Here is a 20572-nt window from a genome sequence, read left to right as displayed (position 1 = left end):
ATTCAGCAAATGCCAGGTATAGCATGTTGAGCGATGGAATTGGGAAAGGCCTTTGGGATTTAAGTCTGTCACAGCGAAGACCACGGAAGTGTTAACATTTCTCGACCGTTAAGAACAAAAATCTGGTGTTTCGTTTGACTTTGACAGCTACGTGGCTGTTTCTGCCTTCTCTCCCTCCCTACCTCCCTCCTCTCTCAGCATCCCCAATGAGAAGAGGTAGAGTGTTAGGAAAGTGGGCCCCCGCTCCACAGTGCCAATACCTTCCTCTTTGGCCATCTCGCCAGCTCTTTGAAGGTACCTATGGTTCACAGAACTCCGAACAACTTTAAGGTTGCTTGCATACCCGCTTTCTGCGTTAAACTGCGAACTGCTTGCGTCCAACGAGAGCTCTGCCCCAGCCCTAGAATGAATTTGTGTACCAGTCCCGCAAGGTGGGTCGGCCCCTCGGCTTTACGTAGTCCGTAGCGAGTCGCGCTTGGTGACGTCAGTAGTATGCGCCCGAGTGAAACTCTGGACCCGGCGTGCTCTATGAGCCGGCTTCTTCCCTAACTGCACTTCAGGCTCCTCATAACCGCTGGGCGCCAGACCAGAGGCAGCGCTCGACAGACTTGCGACAATGTCGATGCTAGCGGAGCGTGAGTGTCCGCCAAGCTGGACGACCGGGTGAAGGGGTGACGGGAGCGCGGGTATCCGGGCCCGACTGGGGACAGCAGTGACTGCCGGGCCCGCGAGGGACAGATCATCTATGTCCCGCAGGCTCGCTTCTTAGAACTAAAAGCTTGGGGCATGCGCGCACGCGTGGTGTTCCGACATTCAGGACACCCGGTCTCAGACTGTTGTCCCTTGCGCTGGCCATCGTGGCCAGCTGGGAGGAATCTTTCACTTCTCGGGCTCAAAACAGCATCCTGGGGTTCCACAAAGACAGGAACCATAGCATCACTTCAGGCCACGAATCCCAACTGTCCAAAATGTATTAGACCCAGAGAAGAAAAGCAGAAGGATTACAGGTGTCAGCCAATGATAAATCTCTGGCGGGAGTGCAGGCTGATGAATGGTTCTAAGCGAGGGGGGGGGGAGAGGGAACTCTGAAGTGCACTAATTCCCGAGAGAAAGAGAGAGAGAGAGAGAGAGAGAGAGAGAGAGAGAGAGAGAGAGAGAGAGAGAGAGAGAGAGAGAGAGAGAGAACGAGAGAGAACGAGAGAGAACGAACGAACTCTGAAGTGCACAAATTCCCTCCCCAGAAGCTACTTTACTTCTAAAGGAGACGACATGTAGCTATGGATTCTTGCCACCAGTTGGCAGTCGTGTGATGATCACCAAAAGCTGGCTTTTAACTTTTCCTGGAAGTTGTGTAGCTATCAAAGAACATAAACAAATCATTTCCTTTTTAAAAGATAATTGTGTCATTTTAGAACAAAGTATGTTTTAGTGGAGCACACTGCACATCCTGCAGGCAGCTTAATAGGTTATAGACTGAAAACTGCCCTTTCTAGGTAGATCCCTCTTCCTGGCAGTTCACCTGGTCTCTACTTCCATGAAAATGAACTAGTCTCCGCCTCAGCCAGGCTTAAAAATCTTAATGAGGTGATTGCACGAACACAGCTTGGAATGTCAATGGTAGACAGGGCTGAACAAGTGACCTGGCAGCCAGTTCCTTACCCAGCATGGCAGTGCATCTTGTGTAAGTATGTGGCAGAGATTTTCTTAGGGGAAAGGTGGGCTCCTTACAAACCTTGCTCACACTCCAGACATGGGTCTGACACACACTTGTAGAACACTGGCTCTCTTTGCTGTGCGCATGAATATATACCAGGTTGTTGAGCTGGGTGGATCGGCTTTTTCCCCCAGGCATAGCACTGCAAACTTGAGTCCAACTCAGTTTGCTTTGTTTTTGTTTTCCTGCCTGCATGCTTGTAAAGGGTTTTGTGGTTTTGCTGGGGTATGCATGCATAAAGGTCCCTATTGATTTTACATTAACACAGTGAGCTCTTTTGACTGGAGGTTGTGTTATTTTTCAGTTTTGAGGCCATTGATGTTAGTGTGCTTAGATGAATGCCAGCGATAAACTTGAGTTCTTAGGGATCACTTATGTAGGTTCATTTCAGAGAAAGCTTCCTGCGACACCAGGGCAGTTCCCTTATTTCAGCTATTCGCTCCTTTCTCCTGTCTTCCTTTACTTCTCTCCTTCATGTCTCCATACACTGTTATCAGGTGCCACTATGGACAGAGTGCTTTTTATCTTCCTCCTGAATGAAGTATAAGGATGAAGGATTGAATATGACGTGTAAGGGGTGTGGAGGATCAGGACTCATGAAGGAGGGGTATAAACACCACAGTGCAGTGGGGTGTGAAGTACCACAGATGGTTCTCGAGGCTGAGTGAATCCATTATGGTGTTGAATAAGAAGGGAGGTACCCTCATGATGTACAGTTGACTCTCCCTAGGTCATAGTGACTTATGTATTGTGAATTAAGAATATAAGTTGGGCTGGAGAGATGGGTCAGCGGTTAAGAGCACCCGACTGCTCTTCCAAAGGTTCTGAGTTCAATTCCCAGCAACTACATGGTGGCTCACAACCATCTGTAAAGAGATCCAATGCCCTCTTCTGGTGTATCTGAAGACAGCTACAGTGTACTAATATATAATAAATGAATAAATTTAAAAAAAAAAAGAATATAAGTTGATCTGGGCATGGTGGTACGCACCATTAATGTCAGTACTTGGGAGGTAGAGGCAGTAGGATCAGAAGTTGAAGGTCATCTTTAGCTATGTAGCAATTTTTTTTAGTTGAAAAAAATTTTATTTTATGTGCATTGATGTTTTGCCTGTATGAGGGTGTCAAATCCTCTGGAACTATAGTTGCAAACAGTTTTGAGCTGCCATATGGGTACTGGGAATTGAACCCTGGTCCTCTGGAATAACAGGCAGTACTCTTAACTGCTAAACCATTTCTCCAGCCCACTACATAGCAAATTTCAGGTTAACTTGGGTGCTACGTGAGTCTCCATCTTAACAGTGCCTTAAATAGTAAATGTTGACCTTTGTGGGACTTTGGTTTGTATAAAAGGTTTGGGCTTTACTTGGGGACATCAGGCAGATTTTATTCTCCTAGACTCAGGTTCTCTCTCTCTCTCTCTCTCTCTCTCTCTCTCTCTCTCTCTCTCCCTCCCTCCCCTCCTTCCTTCCTTTCTTTCTTTCTTTTAACTTCTTATTGATTCTTAGTGAGTTTCACATCACACATCCCAGTCCTTCCCGCTCATCTCCTGTCCCCTCATATACCCCCTTTGCCCTTGCGACCTCCCCCCACAAAATCAAACACACACAAACAACAAAAGCAAAGCAAAGCAAACATCTCATTGTGGAAGCAATAGTGTGTCACATTGTATTCCCAGTGTATCTCACTGTCCACACATCTTCACTTGCAAATGTTCACTGCAATGAGTTAGTGGTCTGGTTCTAGATCTCTGGCTTCTGTGACACCATCAAAACTTGATCCTTATCGGACTTCTCCTGGTTATCCTGTTGTTGCCCTGTGTCATGGAGATCCTGCAGCTTTGAATGGTCCCAACTATTCACAGATGATAAAGATTTTGGGGTGACCAAATTCAGAGCCCTGGATATGAGCCAGGCAGGTAGCTGAGCTGGTCAGCTTGGCTTTCACTTATCCACACCACCAGGGCAGGTGAGCTCCCCAGCACTGCTCCAGCTAGCCCATCCAAGGCCGCCAGTCATCAGGAGGCAGAGTCAGCTCTCCTGCTCTCACACCCTTGGCCTGGCTCACTCACACCCACACCCCAGAGCCAGCTCCACTGTGCTGCCAAGTCAAGGTGTGAGGACCCTTTCTCCTAAGTGCTGCAGCTTGTGAGGGCTAGGACAGCTCTCCCGCTCTCTCACCCTCAGGGATGGCTCATCCATGCCTTTGTCATCTGGGCCAGCTCCACTGTGTTGCCTTGGGTTTTCTTATCAGAAAGGTAAGACTATTTCTCTTCATTGAGATACTGTGGGAGTTGAGTCTAATATATGTGTAACATTTGGCCTGTAACATGCAACAGTGACCGTCATGGTGACTACCCCTGCTGCTGTGAAGGTGTTCACCAGAGAGGCTTTGGTTGCTGCCAGTGACTGGATAGAGAAGGCTCAAATAATGTCTATCAAGTATTTTGCTTTTCGTCTCTTAGAGGGAATAGTTTACTTTAAATTTAACAGGGCCAGTTTTTATGTCAGGAATATATAGTTCCTGAGAATACCAGGAAAAGGTTCCGTCTATTAGCCCCTTGGACACTGAATGTGTCCTGATGTATGGGGGAGCATGTGCTTGATTGGCATGTGCTCTTCCAGGCAAAGACAGAGTGCTAATGAGATACCTTTTTATTTGTAGGTCGGCGGAAGCAGAAATGGGCTGTGGATCCCAGAAATACTGCGTGGAGTAATGATGATTCCAAGTTTGGCCAGAAGATGCTTGAGAAGATGGGGTGGTCTAAAGGAAAGGTATTGTATCTACTCTAAAGTGTCCACACCATGTCAGGAGGTTAGAATCTGGAAGAACTTTGTGCTTTAGATCAGGCTGGCTGGCTTTCTTTCTCTCTTTCTTTCTTCCTTTCTTCCTTCCTTCCTTCCTTCCTTCCTTTCTTTCTTTCTTTCTTTCTTTCTTTCTTTCTTTCTTTCTTTCTTCCTCTCTTTCTTTCTATTAAATCAACTTAATCAATTTTGGAGAAATAAATTGTGGCCAAGTGGTAAATTAGACTCAAACATAAATACCAGGTCCTCTGGTTTATCAGTTCAGCTGCTGTGATTGGTATCTTTCTAGATATCTTTTAATTCATTACACATGGATTCATACTTAAGCCCCAGAGTTTTGTGTTTCTAAGAGTGGTACTTAATTTTCTCTTGTAGTAGACACATGCTTTCTTGAGTTTCTTATATTCTCCTTACTCCTATCTGCAGAGGGGCTTCTACTGTGAAACTATACATCCTGCTTCTCTCAGGGTTGCAGGGCTCTTGTGTTTGAATCCAGTGGGCATATGGTATCCTTGTATCACCTTACCCAGCAGTTTCTGAGTAGTGGCTGCTTTGTTGAACTCTGTTGTGGTAGCCTTACCATTCTTTTTCTTGCCTTGTTTTTTATGTCGTTATCCATCTCTAACTCACAGCCATCTTCTTTGTCTAGACCAGTAGTTTTCAATCTGTAGGCCACAACTCCTTTGGGGTCAGATGACCCTTTCACAGGGGTCACCTAAGACCATCAGAAAGCACAGATATTTATATTACAATTCATAACAACAATATTACAATTATGAAATAGCAACAAAAATAATTTTATGGTTGGGGTCAGCACAGCATGAGGACTGTATTAAAAGGTCACTGTGAAGCCACTTTTTGCATACTCTGCTCAGGTGATCTTATGCATTACCAGGCATTGAATTAGATCTCCTGGCTGTGGCACTTGAGTGGCCCTGTCAAGATCAGTTCTTAATATAAACCTCTTATGCCCTCAAGTCTTCTTTCTAAGCTTTCCTGATTTTTAAAAATGGTGTTTATCCCTCATTCAAACAGTGCTGCCTCCCCATTTCCCTTCTTTCCTCCTCTGTCCATTTCACCATACACGAAGCAGGAGAGCCTTTCAAGCTGAACTGATCATGTTGCTCCCTTATTGAACATTGTTTCCAAGGATTAGAATCTATACCTCTGCCCTAACTTTCACGGTTCTGTGAGGTTCTTTCTCAGTTGCATTCTCTGCACTTGCTCTTGATGTGTTCTACAACCTGAGGTGTAAGAGCTAAGTGAGCCCAGGGCCTGGAGTGCTCCGCCTTCTTTCTTGATGTCATGGTGCAGCACTAAGTAACAGAGAATGCAATATGGTCCACATGCTCCTGTGGAGGTCTGCCACTTGCTGTAACAGTGGCCTGCTCCAGAACATGTGTAGGCTCTGTGTTCTATGCAGTGTCTTCATGGACTGTGTATTGGTCCTTAGGTTCAAGAATCAGCACTGACAATTAAGAATGCCTCCTTGGTGCTGCAGACATTATCTTCCAGAACTCTCTAGGCCAGTGGATCTCGTTCTCAACCTTCCTGACACTGTGATCCTTTATTACAGCTCTTCATGTTGTGGTGACCCCCAACCATAAAATTATTTTCATTTCTAACCCATTACTGTAATTTTGCTACTGTTATGAATTGTTCTGTAAATATCTGAGGTACAGCGTATCTGATGTGACTCCTGTGAAAGGATTTGGGGTCACTACCCAGAGGTTGAGAACTGCTACCTGAGGATGTGTCCTTTCTGAATAGGGGTAAAGAAAGAGGTAATTTCTCTTTCTAGCTGATAAAGCTGTATTTAATCTCTTTCTGTTTAATCTCCACAGGGTTTGGGGGCTCAGGAGCAAGGAGCCACAGAACATATTAAAGTTAAAGTTAAAAATAACCACCTGGGACTTGGAGCTACAAACAATAATGAAGTGAGCAATTTCTGGTCTCTTTTTGCATAGTTGGTTTATGACAACATAAACATTGGGATCATGCAATGGGATGGTTTTTAGTCAAGAGTGTGGTTCCTCCTCTGGCTGAAGAAAGACACAAGAGCACATGGCTGAGCTGGTCCTCATCCTGTGTGGTGCGTCCACCACCTTGCCTCCTCCTCCTGGTCCTGTACTTAGTCAGTGGCCCCGAGAGGCACTCCTATTTTATAGCTGAACTTTGTAAAACGTCTTTTCAGAGAAATGTTCATTTCAGGATAAGTTCAATTTTTGTCTTTACCTGCATCCTAATATTAGTTTGTCTTGTTAACATGGGTGGCTTTGGGAGTGGGGAGTGAAAGCTGTCTTGTTTCCGACTGTTGGTGTTCCACAGTTGGTTATGTCTTTCTTGAACAGACTTTGCATGGCACAGCTGCCTGTGTTCCAAGTTCAGCACCACCTATCACTTTCCATTCAGAGCCGGGCCTGGGAGCTTTCTTCCTGAACTCTTGTAGCTAACAGAACCCAGTTGAACACTGAGACAATTACTTTATGTAAACTGATTGCTTCAGTAATTTGGTATCTCTGGCTAGAACAGCTAAAATGTTAGTCACTAAAGAAAATGTTTTATAATGTTGACTGTGAATGTTGTTTTGAGAAACACAAAGTGTGTTGTATGTACATTCTTAGGAGAAGCATGTGCTCTGTAAAACTGTGTGCATACTTTAACTTTCCAGCTGTCTTTTTTTCCCCTTTTTTGGATTTTTTTTCAAAACTGAGTTTCTCTGTGTAATAGTCCTGGCTGTCCTGGGAAATCACTTTGTAGATTAGCTGGCCCCAGACTCACAGATATCTGCTTGCCTCTGCCTCCCGAGTGCTGGGATAAAAGGTATGTGCCACCACAGCCTGCTTAAACTTTCTTAATAAGAAATGCTTGTGTGTAGTGCATGGGGCAGGTTCCTGCTCAGAAACCCTGCTGCCAACTGGTTCTCATTGTTTGGAGGTCATGCTGAGTGAACACCTTACAGTTGAATCTCACTGACTCAAAGTGAGGGTCTCCTCCCACAGAGGAGAGGTCTCCTCCCACTGTGCTGAGGCAGCAGTTAGCAGTCATTAGAGCAGTCCAAGTTCTGTTGAGCAAAGAGAAGGCTCTGCTCTCCTGTCTTTTCATGTTCATAGCACGTGCCCGCCTCCCACCTCCAAGGTTTAGCTTATTTTAATGGGTATGGGTGTTTTTCTAGTGCATATGTGTTGGTACCACATACTTGCAGTACCATGAATGCCAGAGAGGGTGTGGGATCACCTGGGACTGGAATTACAGACAGATATGAGCCGCCATGTTGGGGTCGGGGTGGAGGGGACAACAGAAATTGAACCTGTGTCCTCTCTATGAGCAACCAGTGTGCTTATCTGCTGAGTCATATAACCAGCTCCCAGTAGTCTCTCTGTGTGAGAAAACACTATTTTTATATTGCTCTAGTGTAATACTCTAAAATTTGCCTTTGTTTTGTGTTTGCTCTGATTTAACTGTCAATGGGTCATCCACATTTGAGGTACAAGCTTGAGCTCCTAAGCAGCTTCCTCTAAATATGCGTACATATTTTGTTGACTTTTTGGTGCTGGGAACCAAACCTGAGACCTTACACATGCAAGCCAAGGACTCCTATTGAGCTTTGCCCTAGATGCTCCCCCTTTGATATGGATCTGCTTAAATCTTATTTCAAGTTTAATCTATTTTGCGAGTCCAGTTAAATTTATTAAATAACATTTTAATGAATGTACAATTTCATATTAACATCCAGATTTTTGTTACATGTCCGTGTCAGCATTATAGCAGGTTTCAGGCTTGCCTCTCATACTTTCTGGTGCTTCCAGGACAACTGGATTGCTCACCAGGATGACTTCAACCAGCTTTTGGCAGCACTCAACACCTGCCATGGTCAGGAAACAGCAGGTAAGGACATTAGTACTACTTGCTGCTCCTCCCATCAGAGTCACACTCCTGCTGTAGGCCCTTCAGACCTGAGTTGCTGATGGACCTGATATTTGGTTCTTTTTCTATTTTAACGGTGCTGTCACTAAATGAGCTTTTGCTTGCTGATGAATCTTGCTTGTCCTAGCAACATTTTCACTTGTCACAGCTGTGGACATGTTACTTGTATCTGGTAATGCCAGGACCATAACTAAGTGTTCTGCAGCAAAAACAGCTGTGACTCACAGCAAAGAATGCTTAGTTTTCCTGGAGGAAACAGCAGGGCATATTCAGAAGGGGCATATGGATGCTTCTAGATACTGATAGTGCTTGTGGTCTGACCCTGGAAGTAGTGATAAGGGGGTTCACTTTATAATTCTTCAACTGTACAGGTTTTAAATATATCATATGTTGTGCACATGTTGTGATAAAAAGAATTGTGAACATTTCTTGACTCTTTCTGGAGTACTTAAAGTGAAATACACCATATGAAATTAATGCATGTAAAGACTAAAATGAAAATCTGCTAAACCTTTGGCTACCACAAATTACACCTTAATGAGAATCTGGTGACATCAAAGTGTCATGACTAGGACATCACTCAGGCCTGAGATGCATTTGCCACTAGTGTTGTCATGGACCTTTGAACCCGGGATCCTTTTCTCAGAGTCATCCACACCCTTATTCTTAATCAGGGAAAACTGACCTGTACTGGGTTTGGCCTTGTTACTGCCACAGAGTGCTTAGTGCCTCTGAGAGTGCTCATAACTGTCAGGCCACAGAATTCTAAGAACTGACCTGCTCCAAGGTCCTACAGAGAAGGGAGACCAGGGATGGGCTCTGTGGATAGAGGTGAGGCGTTTCGTTTTTCAGATTTGCAGGGGTTATCTGGAAAGTCCCATTTTCCTCAGTCTGATGTGTCATAATCACCATTTTCTAAGCGAGAGGTGCCATTCAGTTGTTGGGACCCTGGCTCACTCAGGACAGGCCCCACCTTGTCCCACACTGATGGCCAAGGCTGGCTGGGTACTGCAACAGCCCCTCCTGGCGTGTTTAAGCAAGGGCAGGTAGTGGGTGTTCTGAAGGACCCAGGGAACTGAGCTGTCTGTTAGGAAGGCTGTGATTGACTTTACAAATGATAGTTGGCCTTCTTCATCCTCCAGGGTTAGTCTGCATGGGCTTCATTTCCCTTGGTGCCCAAACCTGGTAGTATTTTAAACGGTGTCAAAGCTGCATGCAGCTACCAACCTGTAGATAGTTCCTGTCCTGGCCACTAGAGGGGGCCAATAGCCCTGCTGTCTGGATTATGCATTTAGAGAAGCTTGTCTGTGGCTCTACTGCCACCCAGAACTAGAAGTGCTTTCAGAAGATTCCTTTTAGGGAAAGCCTGTTCCCAGGACAGACCTGAGAGCCTGTTTTCCTGCGGTGCCATCTTTTTTGAATGTAATGTCTTCATCCACGTGATTTTTTTTTTTACCATAGTCATGCATTGCTTGTATTCAATGGTAGATAACATAGGAAGCTAGCTAGCATTCTTTTCTGTTGTTTCGATCCCTTAGTAAATTCAAACTGTTTGTTTTCTAGCTAAGCAGACCTTTTGTGTTGTTCTCTCATAGAGCACAAGAGTCAGATGTTTTTTTAAATTTCATTTTAAGAAGTTACCTTTTTCACACACTTGGGTGTGGTAGTGTGTTTACAGTCCCAGCACTTGGGAGAATCAGTTCAGTGTTAGCCTCATGTAAATTGTCATTTCACGGTCAACCCATGTTACACAAACAGAAAAGGTGGGACAATCAATAAAGTACCTGTACCACAGTTGTGAGGACATGAGTTCAGATCCCCAGCAGCCATGCCAAAAAAAAAAAAAAAAAGACTAGTCAGTCACTGTAACCCCAGCACTGGGGAGGAGAGATAAGAGGATCCCTGGAGCTCATTGGCCAACCTCCATAGCCAATCAGTGAGTTCCAGATTCAGTGAACGACCCTGTCTCAAAATAATAGTGTGAAGCAAGATGGAGAGAGACACCTAACATCATGCTCTGGCCTCCACAAGCATGTGCACTCTCTCTCACGCATGCACGCACACACGCACAGACATCACACAAGCAAATTTCTAACCCTACATACATATATGGGTGCATGTGCACATGGGGAGAGCTGTCCTTCCTGCTTAGGCATAACTCGTTCACATTAGCATTTCAATGGCACTTTCTCACGCAATGGTAACTGCACGTTAACCTGATATTTGGCCATTATTTTAAATATTTCGAGATGGAATATTTAAAAGTAGGTTCCTGAGAAGTTATTAAATGCAAAGGTGTGGTTTGAAGCAGCATCCTCAAAAATGTTTTACAGGTATCCTCTAAAAGAATTTTGAAAGTGTGCCGTAACACTTTTATAGCTGTCCTAGATGCCTGTGGTGAACAGCAAAGACCATCTTGTTTGATGCCCACTGTCATTTGTTTAAAGTCTGTAAGCACACACTTCTGTAATTGTCAGAAAGGCTCTATCTTATCATTTCTTTCTTCTGAAATAATATTTTCATCCCATGTATACCAGTGTATCTTATTCTAATATATGTTTATTAATTTTTTAAAAATTTTTTTGTGTGTTTTGAGTTAGGATTGTTAAGTAGTGCATCCTGGCCTCACATTCGTCATGATCCTCTTGCCTTACTCTCCCAAGTACTGTGATTATAAATTTGTACCACTGTAACCAGCTGTAAACACTTTTATAATTGGCTACATTTCTCTACCACAACACAGATAAAGCACTGTTTCCTGTGATCTCAACACTCAATACAAATACTTTCTTATGTGTTGTCATCATAACTAGTGCGTTACTATTAGGATAACCAGAAATCATATTATAAATTCTGGTAAATACTCATAAATAAAGCAGGAAAACCTCTGGCCTTGTGTCTTGATAAGTTGAAAGACTGGTTTTGATGAAAAGATAGGGCCTGTTACCTATATCTGGGTTCCCCATTGATCCCAGAGAACTGCCTCTCTTAAGGTGGTATAAGGGCCTGTGGGGAAGGAGAGCTGTGTGGGTTGTGGCCCTCTGCTTGGAGGGTTGCCTGTGGACTCCCAGAGATAAAGTGGTCCCCTGACTCAGTCCAGGCTCAGGTCAGAAGGTGCCTTACAAACAGAGTAGCTCTGGGGGACAGTGCAATGGCTTAAGGAGCACTTTTAGTGACTTGTGCTGAGCCCTGTCTGAAAGCGGAAGGAAGCACCTTTCTCTAAGGCATTCCCAGCCTGCTCTGCTTCATGCCTGGTTTTGAAATTACTAGGAACTCCTGAGGGAATATGGCTACCTAAGATGTGACTCAGTGGCCGTGTTGGAATCAACGCACCACTCTTTCTGCAGGTGATTAAGTGATATTCTAGGAGCAGGCTGTGTCAGTGAGCTCAGCCATGTTGAGAGGCTTTTGGGTTACCTCGGTATGGTACTCCTGTGAATAAAACCATGAGTAGTCATGTGTAGATTCTGGTATGAAGACATTTTCATTTCTCTTCCTTGAGGGCTTTACTGCCTAGAGAAAACCTTGCCTGATCTACACTTACAAAAAGTTCCAATTCTTTGGTAACAGTTCAATAATAAGTTTTTAACACTCCTTCAAAAATTTATGTAAGTAACATCTTTCATGAAGAGAATGAATTACACAGTGTTTAATATTTTTCTTCTTTTTAAAGATTCCTCAGACAACAAGGAAAAGAAATCTTTTAGCCTTGAAGAAAAATCCAAAATCTCCAAAAACCGGGTTCATTATATGAAATTCACCAAAGGTGAGAGCTGGCATTCACTTGTGGCACTGGGTTTCCCGAGGCACCGTGACTCTTGTCCAGCACTGAGCACTGGCTGCCTGTTTGAAGTTCAGGATGGGAGGTCTGGGCAGCCTGGGGGACTGATCTGCAGCAGCCCCGGGTACCAGGGGCTCATCATGATGGCCAGTTCCCCAAGTGCACAGTGGGGTGTGGTGGTGCCAAGAACAGCCCAGGGGAGGCTTCAGACTGGGTAAGTCCTGTGTCGGCTGAGAGGGGAAACCAGTGCTTTGTTTAGAAGAGACGGCAGTGCTATGTAACTAGATCAGAAAATAATTTGATGGTCTTCATTCTTACAGCTTTTACACCTTTTTTAGTTCTTAATGACTGTGGAGGATAGTTTCTGTTATTTAGCAGTTTGGATCATTAATTATATCAAAATCTACAGTGTAATGACACATAGTCCCAAGGTGACCCTTATAATTGTCTCCACAAGTTTTCCATCTCATGGAGTATCACTGTAGGCATCCCTTGGTCATGGCCAGGGTGGTGTCGAGATAATGCAGTGGTTGGAAATTGGGCAACAAAAAACCCTCCTTTGCTCATCACCACCTTCCTAGGCCACTCCCACCTTCCCTGTGTAGCTTCTCATGGGGGGGGGGGTGCAGCATTTCTCTGTAGCCATTAGATGGCAGTCGTGTACAAAGAGAAGCCTCTTCTGTGCTATAAACAAGTCTCAGATGTTTCTGTAGAACGGCCACAAGCTATTTCTTACATGCTGTACTTCGTGTGTGCGAGGTGTGATGGTTACTGTTCTGTGGTATCCATCCACTCTTTGATTGTTCTTTGGGAAACTGAATGACTGTTCCCATCTCCATGCCAGGAAAAACATATCTCTTTGCCTTGGTCTTGGCATTTTGGGGTTGTTTAACTCCCAGATCCTGCCTTAGTAGCTGTGGGAGACACTTTTGACTGGAAACTGTTGCTAGTAGCTTCCCTCCAGGGCCAGTTGGTAGAACTGGGCTTGAAAGAAGTGAAAGGCATGACAGAGCCTGGGGTTTGGGAACAAGAGTGACTTCTAGGCTCTGTGGGAAGAGAGTTGCAGTCCTCTTTGTTCCCGTGTATGGTTTAAGGGGCTTCTTTGTGCTATCCCTTTCTTTTTCACAGGCAAACAATTTTTCTTTTCTTTTCTTTTTTCTTTCTTTTTTTTTTGGAGGCTTCTGAGTCTTCTAACCAAGACTTATGTCTAGCACACCATAACCCATTATAGACCAGAAAGCTACTTTGCTGTCCCTCTAGTCCTTGGGAGGTAAGGAATGGTAGCCCCTTAGTCCCTGGTCCCTTAAACAGCCCTTCTTATTTCATTAGGAAGTCACCATAGGGAGACTAGAGACAATGCAGAAGGGCGTTGCAGAGTACACAAATGGAGTTCACTCTTAGATGACATGCATCCTCCCTCCCCTCGCCCCTTCCCTCTAAATGTACATAGTCTTCTGATTGTCATTTAGAACCTGACTGCATGCCTGACTTCATTTGAAGCACTTGCTGAAGTTAGGATAAGCCTCTCTAAGTTGCTTTTGTCTGTTGGATACTGGCTGTGTCTGCTTTCTATTCTGCTTTAGCCACTCCCTTGCTGGTGACCCTGTCACACTGTTTGGTGTGTTATACCTTCATTTCTCTCTCACAGAGAGGTTTGCAAATTTATGCTCATGAAGAAAGGAGGCCTTGGAGTGCAAAGAAGAAAGAGCTAAAGGTGTTTTGTGCTAGAGGGAGAGGAGGTGTCAGGAAATAGAGGACCCAAAGGCTGGGAATAAGAAAGGAAGAGGAAAAAGGAGTGGAAATCCAGGTAGTACAGGAAACAGCAGATAACCACCGTCTGCACCATCCAGTGAGTCAGTGTTACAGTTCTTTTAATTTCCTTAAAGCTGTTTCTTTTCAGTTGGTCTTGTCTCTCAGTATGAATGACAACCATGAACTGTTCTTATCCTGAAGGATCCTGTCTGGGTCTGCGGAAGCAAACTTCTGGCTGGTGCTCTCCCAGACACATCCCAAACCATTTCCCTTCCTTCAGACTCTGTTTCCTCTTCTGTAAGGAGGAGGTATTTACAAGCTGCCGTGCAGCTCATCTAAGCTCTGTTCTGTGTCTGTGAGACGTGACCCTGCTATGGAAATCACACCCTTCCAGCCTTTAGTGCTCATGATGAACATTCCTAGTTCCCTTGCTAGTGAGGGTGAGTCACACCAGGAGCCCCTATGTGGTCCAGAAACGAAAATGTAGGGAGGCGATGCCTCCTTATGGCTTGCTGAAGACCTTCCCAGAGCAAGGGCCAGCCATTGTGGTGGTGTACACCTTCCGTCCCAGTGGTGGGAGATAGAGGCATGCAGGTCTCTGCATCCAATGCCAGCCTCATCTACATAGTGAGTTCCTGACCTGCCAGGGCTACAGAGTTACAGGGCTACATAGATTTTATCAGAGGAAAACTACAAAATGCCTGGCCAGAGCAAATGGTACTGTAATAGCTGCTGCTGCCTAAATTATGCTGATGCATAATTGCTTTTTGTAGCTTCTACTTGGTGATTTGGAATAATTAATTGTGTAATTTTAAGTTACTATCATCTATATTTGTTTGAAATCTAGCTCCTGCCATTGTTTGCATATTCTTTTAGCTATTTCATTGGGTTTTTATATCTATCATATCTGCAACCCTTATTCCACCCTCATCCCTCTCAACCCCCAACACTAGGTAGGAGAGAAAGAAGGTTAGAAGGAAAGGGAGACTTAGACCTCTTTAGACTACTTCCTGTTGATTAGGGGGTGTCAGATTCCTTCAGGCAAGTCTAATAATCTTCATCATCAGAATATCCAGCAATAGCAATCCAGCAATCCAGCAATCCAGCAAACAGGTGGAGCAGCAGCCGCCACAGGCCCTCTCAGGGCTCTCTCATTCATATTCTCTCCAGCGTCCCCAGAATTAAACAATCTGCAGCTGGCAAAGATCATGCCCTCCTAGAGCATGAGATAATTATAGCTAATGGCTAGGACAAACCAAAGCAGCCCATATCCCACATCTGGGATGAAAACAAAAACATATTCATATAACATAATTGTGCTTTTAAAAAAATGAAAACTCACTACATCTCACAGTAAGATCTTGGTTGTAAGGGGCATTGGCTTTATAGTTAATGTATTCTTCTTGACTGAATCATGTAACTGATTTTGAAGCAACCCAGATAAACCTGTTTTTTAATTTAATGAATATATATACTAAGGTAACTTTTCTTTAGGGTTAGGACTATCAATACCTCGTTGAGCTTATACCTGTGTTATAGTCCATTTCCTCCTCGGGTGCCAGACTATGGGTGTAGTTGGCATTTGTCACTCTGGGAGTCACACTCCTCTGTGACCACCAAGATGATGTGGAAAAGCTGACAATGGTGATTGATAGCCAAACAGTGGCAGATTGATTGCTGCGATTGCTGTCCTCGGTGTAGCGTTCCTCTGCGAAAACCTACACCCAGCCTGGATGGACTTCCTTATGTCTGTGGCTCCTGGTAGCCTTTCTTCCTGGTTCTCCAGATGCAGCTGTGGCTGAGCTATAATAGCCACAGATGTATAACATCTGTTTTCTGCCCTGTTCAGGTTTTCTCTTTGTCATTTTGTCAAAGATCTAACTCTGTCAGCAGTTTTTGTTGTGATTTTTACCATAGTTCAGAACTGGAGCTGCCATCCATTCAAAGCTGAGTTTTACTATGTGTATTTTATCCAAGAGTGGCCGTAATTTCATAACATGTATAAATGATTTAATCAGGACTGTCCGTTAGATGACTCCTGATTTCAAGGTCACACCCATCTTCCCATTTTACCCATTTACAGTTTCTTCCTTATGGACTCTGACTCTCATTTCTTCTTCGTGTTCTTTTTTTTTTTAAGATTAAATCCAGAGCAGGTCCTGTACAGCCCTGGTTTCTACATTTAAGTGAACTTTGCTAGAGGGTAAAAATTTCTGGCCCAAGAATCCATCATTAGAATTCTAGAAACCTCAGCATCTCCATTGAGCATTACTGGCTGCTGGCTTAGCAGCTTCCCTTTGAATCTGAGATTTGTTCTGAGTCTCGGTGTGTTTCTTTCTTCACATACTAATTGTGAACTATAGCCCCGTGTTCTCTCTTTTCTTTGATCCTTTGCATTTTGTGAAATTGCTATAAAAAGAGGTGTAAATGAAGATGGCTCCTCTCTTTTATGGGCTGGGTTAGGGGGAGCTGGTCAGTGGTTTGAGGATTCTTGTTTGTTTTTGACTTGGGCTTTCTTCCAGTGTGTGGCACGCACTGGCTTAGACTGCCCGATCCTCTTCCTCTGCTTACGGTGTGCTTAGGTTACAGCATGCCTTGTCATGCTTGGTTTCTGATGGTCGTTTTGAGCCACCTTAAACTGACTCTTTTCTGAGATACAGCTTCCACAAGTGAATGTGCTTTGCTTTAAGAAATGGGTTGCACTGTTGTTAGCTGAGGCTAGATCACTGCTTCCCAAGAAGAAATTTAAGAAATGGGTTGCACTGGTGTTAGCTGAGGATAGATCACTGCCTCCCAAGAAGCTGTGCAGCTCTCAGTGTTGCAACCATGAGTTGTCTCTGCCACCTCTCTGGTTTATTTCCTGTGCTACTGTTGTGATAAACATCACTTTGTTCTTATGTAGAGTCTCCTTGTTTTCGTTTGGTTGGTTGGTTTGTTTTTTGGCTAGGGGTTCTTTTGAATCTGGGGTGCTAGTGTTGGCTTTTGGTGGAGGAGAGCAACACTGGGAACCTTTCCATCCCTCAGGAACAGGTTGTGCCAACTGTACCGTCTCTTCCGGTACCACTGCCACTGAAACTGGTTCTGGCACCTGGTTTTGCATCAAATTGAAGGGTGTTTTGTTTTTTCAATTTTGTGGAGTCACTGAGCAGTGTTATATTTGAATGCCCCAGTGCTAATCAGTGAACCAGAACTTTCTGGGTCATGACATTACTTTGTCAAGTCAGTTTTCTGCAGAAAACCAAGACCATTGAGCTGGTGAGTGTGGAGCTTGGCTTCCAGCTAGAAACCCAGATTCCTGTGTGTGACCTGACCTCCCTTCCCCAGTTTAGTAGGCTTCACATGGAGAATTCAGCTTTCAGATGCACTTTCCTTGACGTTGATGGATGGCAGTGGATTTGGCTGACTGCTCACAGGGTACTGTTAGGTAGAAGTGGAAATTCCAAAGTGAATTTTAAATTAGTGGTTTGGGGGTTTGGAATTGAGTTAGTTGAGTTTTTAAAACAGGAACCATAGATTCTTTGGACACTGCTCTAACCAGAGCCATTTATTTCCTTCTAGTCACCATGTAACCTTCTATTTAATTGGTAGAGCTGTTACAAGTAAGAGCATTTTAATTTGCTTTTATTTTTTTAAATTTTCACATAGTTATTATTGAGATTTTGTGTGTCAAAGAATAGTGAATGTGTAAGTATTTTAAATGGTTTGAGGCTATGTGCCTATCAGTATCCTCAGTTCTGCCTTTGTCTCTTTGAAGAAAATGGGATTGTTTTGCAGAAAGCGAACCCAGAGACCTAAGTCCCACCTTGAAGGCGTAGCAGGCAGGAGGCCACTTCAAAATGGAGCTTTCTGTGCAGCCATGTACCAGGTTGTTTGCAGCACGGAGGGGACTGGACAGTTCTGGTCCTAAGACAGTCAGTGTCATGATCGTAGTAGTAAAGTGGGGGTCAGAGTCAGGACTGAGCCTGTGCTGTCACCTCCTTTCCTTCAGGAGTCACATCTGTATACTTGTGCTTCTCGTCTCAAACGAATGGTCTTTACTGAAAAGCTTTGTGTTGTTTCTAGGGAAGGACCTGTCCTCTCGGAGCGAAACCGACCTGGATTGTATTTTTGGAAAAAGGAGGAACAAGAAGCTTGCTCAGGTACCCACTGTGGGTGTGCTGCTGTCTGTGTGGCCCATTCTGTTCTTCCCTGGGGATGAAAACGGCACAGACAGCTACTCACTCCACTCCTACCCTAAACCTCTAGATCCTGGGGACGAGATGGACAGTGGATACACCTCTGTTGTACATGTTGGCTTGTTTCAAAACTGGAAGATACAAATGATCCCATAATTCATATTCTGTTTGATTCCATCAGGCTATATATTGCACAGAACTTTTGCGTTACTTCCAAATGCGAGAGACTGTCTGTCATCCTGATGTGAAAACTAAAGACTTTAGCTGGATTTATGGAGAGAATGAAAATTCACTTCAGCTAACAACTGGAGTTAATCTGGTCCGTGAATCTGGTGTGCTGTGCCTGTGTTCTTTTGTTGGTTCCTGTGAAGGTCTGTGGTGACCATGGAACAAAGACACCTTTCATTATCTCCTGCATTTTTCCAGACTGACGGGTGTCTTTTTTTCCAGGACAGTAGATATTTGTTACTCAATGTTATGTTTAGAAACTTGAGAATTATCTATGATGGGAGATGTTGTTGGATAATTTCCTTTGTGAATTAGGACTGGATTCCTCTGTTGCCCAGCCCTTCTCTACCCCACTCCTTTAGCAGGGTGAGCATGGAAGAAGCTGCTTCCTAGGGCTCCCAGGGGCCTGCTAAGACTGATGGCTGCTCCATTCACTGTCACTGTGTGGCTGGGCTTCACAAACCTCCAGGTGCCACACGGTCATCTGTGGAGCCTGCTTGCCTGCAGATCCTGAAGTCTGCCCATGTGCATAGTGAGGAGATGAGTCCGTGTGTATAGCCACATGCATGCAGAAAACAACCTGTCTAACTGCTAAGGACAGCAAGCAAAGGTCTCCCTATCTTGGATATACATTGGGTTTGCTTTTGAGTTCTAGGTACAGCTGCACCTTCCTTAAATAGTGTTGCTAAGAAACCTTACCATGTTACTTACAACAGTCTGCACAGCAAGGGCAAAAGGCCTTTGATCAGATTGGTTTGAAAACACTTGTTTTGTTTGGCTCCTCTTCTCAGTTGGACTATTGTGTTTCCTCCCTTGACCCCCATAGCAACATTGGCTTGAATTTATGTTTTGCATTGCCAAACATTGTGCCTAATGATTTCAATGTATCTAATGAAGAAATCCATCTACTGTATTGTACATGTGGACTTTTTCATCTGTCAAGTACTTTTGGCAGGATAGCGAACATCTTAAAAGACAAAGAACTTGTTTTATATCCAGTTCTGGGTTCCTAATATGTACACCATCCAGTATGGCACATGGTAGGGGGTTCAGTAAATAGAAATTTAATTGTGCATTCTCTTGTAAAAGTGGACTTTAGCTTTTAACTATTTCTTAAATGATACCTTGCATAACTTTGAGGCTGGTATTTAATATCTTCTTTAAAAAGTACTCATCGAGCTGCCTTCAGTGCCAGGCACCATCTGCTGGTGTCCATAGAACATTCTTGAGGGGAGATTATTGGATTAACACTTGCATGTAATACTTTATGTTCTTAAAGATGAGTACAGTTTGTCAGAAATTGGCTTTCAGACATTGTCTCAGGCTAGAGTAGTTTCCTGGCTGTTGCTGTTTCTCATTGCTGCAGGACTTAAGGCATCTGTCCCCACAGGGCCACAGGCCTCGGCTCTGACCTCTCTGTTCACTTTATCGGAGCTCAGCGTTTCTTTCAGCTGGAGAGGCTGCTGGGAGGGGCATAGCTCCCGCCTGCATCTGGCTCTTCAGAAGAAATTGCTTAATGAGTGAAGGAACATCATAAACTGTCAACTACTCAGAATTGTTAGTAAACTACACTGTGCAGGGATGGATGGCTCTTCCTGTCTGGTTTTGAGTTAATCTTTCTCCAACTTGGTTCTACATTAGCTGGAAAACAGTGAAGCAGAGTGCTCTCTAAACTGGATCTACCTGCATTCTCTATGAAGACAAAGAAATGGTCCAATATACTGAGTTGAAATTACTTGTTACTTCTAGGAATTATGTATATGTTCTCAATGGGGTGCGGAGGAGGGGGACACTGTTGGAGAGTGTCATTTCTCCGTGTGTGTGTGTGTGTGTGTGTGTGTGTGTGTGTGTGTGTGTCCCACAGTTTGCAGATTGAAGTTGGAAGACACTAAAAAACAAATTCCAATAGTTCCTATCTGGGTGAACTTCCTGATACTTTCTAGTGTGCCTCCCCTCTCATTTTTTTTTCCCTCCCCCACCGTCCCAGTTTCCTTCCTCCATCCAGCTTATTTCCTGATTCAGCCTTATCACTGGAGAAAATACCCCAAACCATATCGAGGTCTGGAAATGTGTTCCTCACAGTCTCGCTTTGTTTCTTTAGACAACAGCCTCTGGCATAGGCTCCTGGCAAGTAAGTGCCTGTGTTGTCACCATATGACCCGACCGAATTAGAACGCTGCATTTTTTTGTG

General features: G+C 44.2%; 1 protein-coding gene across 1 annotated transcript in view; it reads left to right on the top strand.

The window, feature by feature from the left end:
* The first annotated feature begins 495 nt into the window (after positions 1-495).
* The window catches only part of Pinx1 (PIN2 (TERF1) interacting telomerase inhibitor 1), a 58424-nt gene continuing 38347 nt past the window's right edge, over positions 496-20572 (top strand). The window contains 6 exon segments of the mRNA XM_032918318.1: positions 496-635; positions 4379-4488; positions 6363-6455; positions 8328-8406; positions 12119-12211; positions 18041-18117. Of these exon segments, the coding sequence (XP_032774209.1) occupies positions 617-635; positions 4379-4488; positions 6363-6455; positions 8328-8406; positions 12119-12211; positions 18041-18117 (471 nt within the window). The 5' untranslated portion in view covers positions 496-616.

This window comes from Rattus rattus, chromosome 12 (genome assembly GCF_011064425.1).
Source record: "Rattus rattus isolate New Zealand chromosome 12, Rrattus_CSIRO_v1, whole genome shotgun sequence".
Classification (NCBI taxonomy): domain Eukaryota; kingdom Metazoa; phylum Chordata; class Mammalia; order Rodentia; family Muridae; genus Rattus; species Rattus rattus.
Note: the sequence above shows the minus strand (reverse complement) of the source record. Positions and strands in the feature narration are given on the sequence as shown.